Source organism: Tupaia chinensis, unplaced genomic scaffold (assembly GCF_000334495.1).
Source record: "Tupaia chinensis unplaced genomic scaffold, TupChi_1.0 Scaffold000542_1, whole genome shotgun sequence".
In the NCBI taxonomy this organism is placed as follows: domain Eukaryota; kingdom Metazoa; phylum Chordata; class Mammalia; order Scandentia; family Tupaiidae; genus Tupaia; species Tupaia belangeri.
The window spans coordinates 4,034,653-4,045,588 of record NW_006160055.1 but is presented as its reverse complement, the minus strand read 5'-3'; the positions used below and the strand labels follow the sequence as shown (position 1 = coordinate 4,045,588).

The 10,936-nt window shown below is 37.6% G+C and overlaps 1 protein-coding gene and 2 long non-coding RNA genes across 4 annotated transcripts in view; 2 read left to right on the top strand and 1 right to left on the bottom strand.

Annotated features, from left to right (window-relative positions):
• The window catches only part of ABCA12 (ATP binding cassette subfamily A member 12), a 217,443-nt gene that overhangs the window by 24,974 nt on the left and 181,533 nt on the right, over nt 1-10,936 (bottom strand). For both annotated transcript variants that reach the window (XM_006157460.1, XM_006157461.1), the window contains exons 38-41: nt 9,669-9,756; nt 7,172-7,277; nt 1,450-1,504; nt 703-880 (exon numbers count right to left, since the gene is read on the bottom strand). In XM_006157460.1, coding sequence (XP_006157522.1) covers nt 703-880; nt 1,450-1,504; nt 7,172-7,277; nt 9,669-9,756 — 427 coding nt within the window. The remainder of the gene's footprint in view (nt 1-702; nt 881-1,449; nt 1,505-7,171; nt 7,278-9,668; nt 9,757-10,936) is intronic.
• LOC102480470 (uncharacterized) lies at nt 828-5,649 on the top strand. The gene is made up of 3 exons (XR_335820.1): nt 828-912; nt 3,893-4,018; nt 5,567-5,649. It is a non-coding gene; the product is annotated as an uncharacterized LOC102480470 (long non-coding RNA).
• LOC102480898 (uncharacterized) lies at nt 5,686-10,328 on the top strand. The gene is made up of 3 exons (XR_335822.1): nt 5,686-5,769; nt 7,570-7,663; nt 10,206-10,328. It is a non-coding gene; the product is annotated as an uncharacterized LOC102480898 (long non-coding RNA).

Here is a 10,936-nt window from a genome sequence, read left to right as displayed (position 1 = left end):
CAGCAGGACTGCTATTTTGAATGTTTCCACTCTTAGTTGATTAAGTTTCCGTAAGCTTGGTTACTTGGCACAGATGAGAAAGCTATCCTGCTGCTAAGTTTCTATTTCTTTTCAGTGGTTCTCAGACTTCAGTGTTCTTAAAATCATCTGGGTGAGGGGGGTCTAGTTAAAAATGCATATTGTGGCCAGTCGTGGTGGCTCAATAGCAATAAAACATTCCGTGATGCAGAGGGCACTCCCACATTGTCATCATAGGGTCTTATTGAACAGACTGGGGGCAGGGCTTATGCATGTACCTTTGATCCTGGCCAGCTGAGCCAGGGGGTGGATCATGGTGTGAAGAAGACCTATTGAGGGTCTCTCTCTTTCTCTCTCTCTCTCTCACAAGAAATAAATAACTTTTGAAAAAGTGTATATTTTCCACTCCACCCCTAAGATATGGATTTAGTAGATCTAGAGTGGGGCCCAAGAATCTGCATTTTAACAGTGTCCTGGGGAGTCTGATAGAGCTCACAGAGATGTGGGCACATGACCTTCTCTTTCTTTCAATCACTGGATGAATAGAAAAACCTGATTCAAATTAGTTCTTTTACATTTACTGTCCTCATGATAATAACTTGAACAAACTAAATAACTCTGACTATAAAACAAGTGTCCATACCAATTAATCCTGTCTGTCCTGCAATGACATAAATTACATACCATGTCATAAATGAAGTTTGTGACCCAGTAGCATGTCACCCCAATGCCCGAGATGTGCTGCAGCTGCTTGGCTTTGGTCTGATGTTCCCTTACAACATAGGTGACAAAGCTGGCGGTGGTGACAGAGTAGCCCATCAGGATGGACAGCGCCACTAAAATATCGATTAAACTGCTGATTCTGTAGTGAGCAATAGGGAGAGGAAAGCACACGTAAGTTTTTGCAGCCCTTTTCCTTTCAAAAAGATTCATGACTAAAACTATCAACAAAACAGTATAAGAGTTGGCTGCAGCACAAGTAAGTTTTCCTGCAAGGCAGCCAGATAATATTTTTGACACGACTCTGCTGTGACCCTGGAATAAATGTAGCACTAGTGTATCTGAATTGACTGAGGATATTTGATAGAAAAACCTTAGTCTCCCTAGGTTACAGGGTGTATGCAAGGGATATATAGTTCTTGAGCATAGAAATGGTACTTAAACGCTATGCAGGAAGTTGAAATGATGAAGCACTTAAGCACTTGACTCATCAAGGCAAGAGGCTTGGTGAATCTGCAGTCAACAAGCTCTACTTGGCAAACCTACTCTACATCCTTTCAGAAGCTTTCTTTTATCCCAGTCAGTGACATATCACCAGCCCTTCCAGACTGACATTCATTCAGATAGGACTGTGATTTCCAATTTTAGTACTTTAGATAGAGGCTCAGCTATGCCAAGAAGAAAGTAGCTATGTCAGAAATCTCTGCTTACGTGGCTTGTTCTTGGTCTTGCACTCCTGGATAAGGATGGCTATACATGATGATGCCTTGAAGAAAAGAGTTCTCCTATTAGCAAGTTTTTAATTAATCAGAAATACCAATTTTCAGATAAATAATATATGATATCTTTTAAAAATTATTTTATTTAACTATATTTATTGTTTTTTTTTATTTTTTGAATTTGATCAGAGAAGGATAGAGCAAGAGAGAGGGGGAAAGTGAGAAAGCAAGCCTCCAGGTTCAGGATTCGAGCCATGGTCAGCCATGTGGGAGTGGGAGTCCAGAGGCCTTAACCACCACATCACCTCCTGGCCCCATGATATCTTCCTCCTTATGGTGTGTCTAAAGAATTTTACTTTAGAAATCCTGTTTTAAAGAGGAATGATTTTCTTCCCCCTAGTCCACCAATGCCATACCATTGAAGGCATTTACATAAAAAGAAAAGTTTTCACATTGTACATGGGACCTTTGGGATGGGGATAAGAAGTACATTGCTTCCGAAGCATTTCATCCTCTCTGACATTTAAATAATTGTCTTCCACTTTCTTCTCTCTATCTTGTCATGCACATGTCTGAAATTCATCAGCACTTCAGAAACATATTACATATAAATAAGCAGTCCAAGGGGGATCAATTATATGAGGGTACTCAAAAGAGCTGCTATTTCTATTCCCATCCTTCCTGCTATGTTAAGGCTATGATAAGGAAATACTGTACTCTGAGAGGACCCTTCCTTTTCCTTTACTATGTCTAAGATGTTCCTTGTTCAAGATCTTGACTGCAGTAGGATTTGGGAGCTTTAGCCACACCCAAGGTATTTTATTTGGGACATTAATATCAGGGAAGATTCAGAGGTATTATCTGGCTTCAGAAAAGCACTTATTTAATTCTAATACTGTCCCAAATTTTTAGAAAATCCCAGAGTTGGTTTTATTTTCCAAGTTAGAAGGGAAGCTCTTTTCTTCCCTGCCTTAGAGGCTCTTGGTCAGTCAGAGTCAAAGAATGAGCTGGCAACAGTTTCCCAAAGTACCACAGTGGGAAGGCCAAGACTACATTGTTTGAGTAACTGAAAAGAGGATTTCTCCTAAATACTTGCTGCTGCTGTTTCTTTTTTTTTCTTTTTCTTATGTGTGTGTGTGTGTGTGTGTGTGTGTGTGTGTGTGTGTGTGTAGAGGTTTTTGCCTTAGAGCACATGAGCTTTCCAGAGGGAGAGAGAGAGACAAAGACAGAAACAGTGAAAGATAAAGTTAGAAATCACCCCCCGAAAAGGATGACCACACCACAATCCCTTCTCCTCCTTTCTCCTCCTGGGATTTTGGGCACACATGCACACACAAACACATAATTTTCAATTCACTGGGTCCAAGACTTGAACCACTGATGACCATATGGGAATCCAGCTACATAAACACTAAGCCACCTGCTGGCCCTAATTTTTGCTTCTTTAGAGTAATAAATAGAATGAGAACTTTCTCACTTACTGCTTGAATAGTATATGCTTCTTGTACTAGGATATTTAGGCCCACACAGACCCAAATATTATAGATAAATCTACATTCTCTTCATTAACTTAAATTTATAGTTTTTATTAAGTAGAATGGGACATACTGAGGTAAGTTCTGCAACTGTTTTATGTTAAAAAAATAGTACTAGCCAAGCCTTGGTGGAGCAGTTGTATCATGCCACTTTGTAATACTTGAAACGTATGGAAGAGGGACATACAGTTCTTGGGTGGGCCTGTGCATGACGGGCATGCACATGGATTCCCGTGATCCCGGCTGGCTGGGAAGGTTGGGGAAGGACCATGATGAGAAGGACCAGGGCATGAAAGCTGTTTAAGGATGCCTATCCTTTCTCCCACTGTGTCTGTTTTTCTCGTGAACTAACTAAATATATACACTTAAAAAACAAACAAACGAACAAAAAAATAATGTATATATAGCTAAAGCAAAACAAAGAAACCGAATAACAAAAACCCAAGTTGACCTATGTATAGTTCTAATCACATCACTGGAAGAACGTACTTTTCTTATCTTTTGTGTAAATTAATGTGACTCTTTTAAAACTGAGATTTGGGGCCAGCAAGTGATGTGGAGGTTAAGACACTAGACTCCCACATGACTGACTACAGTTTGAGTCCCAGATCTGGCAGCTTGACATATCACACTGGGCAAGTGTGTGTGTATGCCCAAAATCCTGGGAAGAGAATGGAGAAGAAGGGATTGTGGCATGGCCATCGCTCCTGGGGGGGGTGATTTCTCACTTCTCCTCTTTCTGTTTTTCTCTTCTCTGGTGAGTGAGTACACATGCCCTATAGCAAAAACTTTAAAAAAGAAATAATTGAAATTCAATTTTCCTTGCGGCTCTCTTTAAGCCCTATTACTAAATGATAGAATAGACAGGGAAAACTTTTCTATTTCTGCTCTGTATTTCAGAATCAGGAAATACTTCACTTCACTAGAAGAATCTTTGCAAATACATTTTACTCCACTATGCTGAATCCTGGGGATCAGTTGTTTTCGTACATATCTTTAGCTGAAAGATCCAGTAATTATATCAAGGTAAGCAACCTAGATCTCTGTAGGGTTTCCAACAACCAGCATAATGTCTTAGAGTGATTAATGACTGTTTATAAAGAAAATCAAGTATTGACATTTCAATAATTTTTCTCCATACATACTATATATTTAAAATAAGACTTTTTTTGTTGTCTGTACACTTGTAAACCTAAAGACAGAGGCCTTCCATTGACCATGCTACTCATGCAACCGAGAATAGCAATGAACCCTGGAGCAGAAGGGGCCATGTGTTAGTATTTTTGGAAAAGAGCTTGCTTTGAAACATTGCTTGGGAACATAAGCTAACCCATATTATTTGGGAAAAAAAAAGCAGAATTTTTATGTTAAATTAACCACTAGAGGGAACCACATGAATATCACAGATACTGGCATTGCAAAGAAAAGCTAATTAAAAGATCTTTATTAGCATGATAGAATCCAAAGAAAATCAATTTTACAGCTAAAGTAAAACCCCAATTCATGCAGAATCTAACAAAGACACCTTCAAACAAGTTGTTTGTTGAAGAAGATGGCAGGAGAATAATTGGGTTGATTTTTAAAGACAAGTAATATTATCAGGGTAGATCTGACACATGGATTATAAAGCAAAAAAAGACTATTTTAGAGTGATACAGATTTTTTTCTTCTTTTTTTGGGGGGGTGGGGAGAAAGGATTTTGCTATAGGGCGCGTGTGCTCACCAGACAGACAGAGAAAGACAGAGAGATAGAAAGCAAGAAATCACCCCCCAGGGAGGATGGCCACTCCACAATCCCTTCTCTTCCATTCTCCTCTCGGGATCTTGGGCACGCACATACTCATGCCCGGCGTGAGTTTAAACCACCGGGTCCAGGATGCGAAACGCAGTCGACTACATAGGAGTCCTGAGACATACCATTATGCTAACTGCTGGTCCCTAGATTTCTTCTTTAAAAAGAAATCAAACTTCATCTACAGATGGTAAAAACCTACCATTTTCATAAATCTATGTAAGAAAATTAAAGAAAAGAAAGCACACCATTATCTATGTAACTTAGGTTAAATCTTATTTTTAAATTAAAAAAATAAATTTCAGTTTAGGGTCAATATAAAATTTGTGTTATAGAAGTTTTTAATCTTTATACTATACTCTATAATTTAAGATGCAATTATAAGGACTGTAGTAAGCCTTCCGGTGTCTGAGTGACTCAATAGTCTCATTTTAAGTAAAGAACACTAATTATAAAGGAACCAAGAATACAGGTTTCAGAAGACTGACCCCTCAAAAGTAGCATTGGTCTTTTCTTCTCTGTATCTTTGCTGCATTTTCCCCTAGTTATTTCTCTGATTCTTATACTTTCATTGTCTGTCACAACAATAAATGTCTTTTGCTCTGAATAAGACATCCTACTGAAAGCCGAGTGTTCAATAGTATTTCAAACCAGGTTACTCTTGACCTACCCAGCTTTAGTCACCATTTAATTTAATTTGCCACCTTTGCCTATGCCCTTTATTGATGCTGAGGAACTAAGGACTATCAATCTTGTGCTTTTTTTCATGGTTCTTCCTGCAGGAAAATACCAGAGCAGGTGTGAAAAAATGGGCCAGCCAGTGGCATAAGTGTTTAAGGCAGCTGTATTCCACATGGCCAACTGTTCATTTCAAATCTTTAATCTGCAGCTTAAAAAACATGCAGGACACATGTGCATACATGTCCAAATCCCCAAAGGGAAGAGACAGGGAGGAGAAGGGACCGCAATGTGGACATCCTGAAGGGTGAGTGAATGGGAAGGGGTGCTTTCTCACTTTCTCTCTCCAGAAGGAAAAAGAAAACAATAGAAACCTATGAATTCTGTTGCTAAATGAATAAGTGATTCTACAGTTTACTTCTATAATCACTATTATACCCAGCAATAAGGAGATGAAAAAAAAAAACCAGTAGACACTGGCATTTCTAAAAGATATGTTGTATCTTTTTTCCTACTTAATAGACTATTTATTATGTGAGAAGCTCAGGCTTGGCCAGCAAATAAATTACTCAGTTTTTCTTCAACTTTTTTATTATTTTCTTTTAGAATCGCTATAGAAAAATAATTTTACCAAGGCTCAAGAAGATGAAATGGTCTGATGAACAATAATTGAATTAGAAAAAAAAAATCAGTCTCTTTCAAATTCTAAACCTTATTTTTAAAACTATGTGGAGGCCTCTTGGAAAAATCCAACTGAAGAAAAGTATGGAGTATTATTGTAGAAAAATGAATAGACAGAGCTCAAACAGCCTCTAAGTTTAAATCCCACTTCCAGGTCTTAGAGATATGATAGTAGGAAATAGTTTAACACAAGTGTTACTTTCAGATATACCCATCATAAGCTGAAAATATTGTAAGTTGAAAATGCATTTAATATACCTACCCCATAAAATATCATTGGTCAGCCTTGCTTACCTTGACATGCTCAGAACTCTTACATTAGTCTTCAGTTGGGCAAAAATCATCTAACTCAAAACATTTTTTTGTAAGAAAGTATTGACTATCTTATGTAATTTATTCAACACTGTGCTGAAAGTGAAAAGCAAAATGGTTGTATGGGTTCCCAAAGTGTGATTTTTATTGACTATGTGTGACTTTTGTACCATCATGAAGTAAAAATATCCTAAGAGGAATAATGTTAAGTCAGGGACTGTCTGTCCCTACCCTAGAAGGTGCTGTAAGGACTGACAGTATTTCATACGAAGCACATGTCCCATGGTAAATGTGCTCAATAAATGGTAACACTTTTGCTCATGTGTAGAACTGTTTAGTTTAGAAGTTGTGCCTTGTATTTAGATTTGTGAATGATATTTATAAGCATTCATTGCTTATAAAAATATTTAAAGCCTATAGACAAATGGTTAAAAAATTTTCCCTATGAGCTATAAAAATTTCTCTAGATGGGAGAGCAAACATGAGTGTGAAATTAGCATTATTAACCTGATGTGATAAATGAGGAACCTAAATTAACCTGAAGTTAAGGGAATTATCCATCTGGTGGTAGTTACTACTTCCAAACTCCCTTTAAAGACGTGTGATTTAGATATCATAAAATACCCACTACTGAGAGGAAACAGAATACAACATGCATTTTTAAACAGAGACTAGCAAAAGTTAAATGGGAGACGCTTCTGTGTATGGAACTTTACCGTGTCGGGCAGCATCGTATTCTGACATGTTAATTCTCAAGAGGAAATTATTCAGGCTGTTGAGGTAAGCTGGCAGAGAGTGATAGCCTTCTGGATCATACCACACCTATGAAATCCCAACAGAAGGGGCAAGATCAATATTGTTGTCTAAATATCTGGCATGCTACCTTATTTAGATTTAAAATATGAGCACCAATTTTCCCCAAACATTTTACGTTGCTGAGTTATGAACTATCCCCCAGGGTGTTGACCACAGACTTATATTTTTGACATAGGCAAAGATTGGGAAGCCAGTTGTTCTGTGGGCTAGCACGGAATTACTAGTTATTCTGAATCTTCTCCATAGCAAAGCTTGACATAAACTGGAGAAATCATTGTTATCTCCATCTCCCTGGCAGATCCATGGTGATTCTAAGACCAGAACTAAAGTATCCTGGCTCTCAGTTATAGTAATAAAAACAAATGACAGGCTGGAGAAAGAAAAATACATACGTAAGTACTGTGTTCTTAGCAGCAAATTGATCATCTTAAAATTTTCCTGCTACCTTTAAATTTTTTCTTTTAATTTTATTTATATCATTATTATTTTTAATTTACTGTAGGGCATGTGCATGAGAGGGAGAGAGGGGAGAGGGAGAGAGAGAGAGAGAGAGAGAGAAAGAAAGAAAGAGAGAAAGAGAAGCCACTAGGTCTGAGATTTGAGATTTGAATTGTACTCGGCCATGTGAGAGTCCAGCACCTTAACTGCCTTTCCACATGCTGGTCTCCTCCCACTAATTTTCTGTTCCTAGTTATAACCCACAAGACAGTGAGTTACTTTGTCTTCTATGTCAAAGACAGAAGGGTTTAAAATTCAGTGCACCCCAAGTCAAGAAACCTAGCTGACAGTTCAAAATTATGAATTTGATTTAGAGAGATACTATTTTACATTACAAGTTTCCTTGTTTATGCAAGAATATTTGCTTTATGTGTGGAGAGAGGGAGGATAGGAAGAAAACAGGAGACATTGCAATCTCTAGCATTGGGGCTGGCAGGTGGTGTGGTGGTTCCCACATGATGGCTCCTGCGTGGCCAACTGTGGTTCAACTCCTGTACCTGGTGGCTTGCTTTCTCACTTTCCCTCTGTGTGTGCGTGTGTGTGTGTGTGTATGTGTGCCTAGTTAAATTAAAATATTAATTAATGAAATTAAATACATACTTTTTTTAATAAAGAATTCTTTAGCATTCAGTTTACTTTCTATATGATCTTGTGAAAGCCAGCTAAAATATACACAATAGTATTTATCTCAAAGGGATGTTATGAGGAGGGAATGAGATAATTTGTGTAGAAGGAGATACTAGTGCTTATTATATGACAGTCACTAAATGGATATTAGCTGCCTCCCTTCCTTCCAAGGCTGTGCATGTCTCTCAGTACTAAATGAGATGTATGTGAAGGACAATTTAAAATTCATAAAACTGCTATTGATCTTACGGGTAATCATGTGTGTCTGATTCTGTAGTTCTAGCTTGTTACAAAGCATAGGTATGATTTAGAAGGGAAAACAAGGGCAACAGAATTGTTGACCTCCATCAGATTAAGTTTCTGGGTTCTTTATAGAAAGCAGCTAAACATAAGTGCATGTTTCCATTTTTAAAAAAGTTCTACACATAATGAAAAGTACAGTGCTAGCTCGGTGGCACAGCGGTAGTGCACTGCTATGGAGAAACCGGATCCTGCATGGTATCTGAGGCTGGAATTCCCACACTGGACATGTGCATGAGTGCTTGAAATCTGACCGGCTAGGGGACTGGAAGAAGGGAACTGTGGCATGACCAGGCCCTGTGGAGGATGCTCCTCTCTATCTCATATTCTCTCTCTCTCACTCTCACATGAACATGATGTGTTGTGACTGAAGAAAAAACTTTAAAGAATAAAATGCATAAAATGTAAATATACAACAAAAATTAGAAAGGGAGCATACTCAGTAAATTATCATACAGGCTGAAAAATACATACTGCCAACATCCAGAGCACCTTCTCTTTGAATCTCTGTATTTTCCCAAAACGCGATACTCCCCCTTTTCCCTTATGATTGAATCTTACCTATTCTTGAAGTTTACAGTAAATTCAATGGTCGTCCATGTATTGCACTTTTCCTTTTGTCAAGTTTGGGAGATTTAGCCTACTTGTCATATGGAGTTCTCTCTCATTTCCATTGCCAAAAGTTCCACTGAATTAATATGAAATAACTTATTTCTTTATTCTACTGCATATGGACATTTGGGGCTGTGTTTTTGGCTATTATAATAAATATTACTATGTACAGTTTTGTACATGTATTCTGTACACATTTTCCTGAGGTATAGACACAGGATTGGAATCACCTTGCTATGGGGTTTGCATAGTACCAAAGTGATCATATCCATATTTTGTCTTTACCTCATGAAAATGCTTAAACATATCAATTTCACATTCTCATTTGTATGACATCCCAGGAGAAAGATCATAATTTACCTTGGCGAGTGTTCTATTGGCAGGAACTGCTGTTACATCAAAACGAAGGTCTTTTGTCAAAGGCAACCCAAAGCTCCAACCTCCATATCTAAAGAGGGTGATAAAATTTATATTTGATTTAATGGAGAAAAATCTTCATAAAAGGATCTAAAATACTTAAGTAGGAAGGAGCTCATTATTTTTTTTCTATTAGGAACGCATGTACAGTATGAAATAAATATTGCCTGACAAATATTTTGCATTTTTATCAATTTGCTTTATCACATTTTAGTCTTAAGTATATATTATAAATAGAGGTGAAAAAATCATTCTAAACAGTTGCATATGTACAGTAATAATTCTGAACATGAGTGACATGACATATAGTCTAATCAATGACTCCATCTTAACTAACCTATTCACCATCTCAAAGATTTTAATATTTTAGTGGTTAAATATCTTTTTTAGGTAATTGATACTAAAATGATATAACATCAGTTCTTATCTTTTTTCAAGTGGTTCAGTTTCTTCCATACCCCCCAATTTTTTTTCCTCTAGCTTGCCCACTGCTGCTATACTTTTTCTCCTCCTGGATATTTGAAGGTGAGATGGGCCTATTTAACTACCTGGCAGTTCATGGTCTCCTAAAAACAGAAGAAAGAAAAAAAAAAAAAAAAGAAAAGGAAGAAAAGAGAAAAAGAAAAAGAAAGATTTCAAACATCCAAGTAGAATTTTTAAAGAATTTATTTTATTTATTATTACTGTTTTTTATTTGCTCTAAGACATATGTGCTCACCAGAGAGAGACAAAGGAGAAAAGTCTGAAAGCAAGCCACCAGGCCCAGGACTCAAAGCACAGTCAACCATGTGGGAGTTCAGTTCTTTAACCACCATACCTCCTGCTGGCTTCCCAGGTAGTAATTTTAAGAATATACTAATTTAAATTTCTTCCAAATTAGGACTGGGTTAAATACATGATATAGTCACACTAGAATAATCTCCGCGTGACTGTCATCCCAAATGTGATGGCATGGAGCTACATTTTTTAATATACAAATAGCAACATAATATATTGTTCACTTTTTTTTAAAGGTAGGTTTCAGGGGACCAGCAGTTAGTGTAATGGCTATGTCGCTGGACTCCCACGTAGTTGACCACAGTTCGCGTCCCAGACCCAGTGGCTTAAAACTCAGGCCAGTCATGCCCAAGATCCCAAGAGGAGAATGGAGGAGAAGGGATTGCGGCGTGGCCATCCCCCCTGGGGGGAGTGATTTCTCGCTTTCTGTCTCT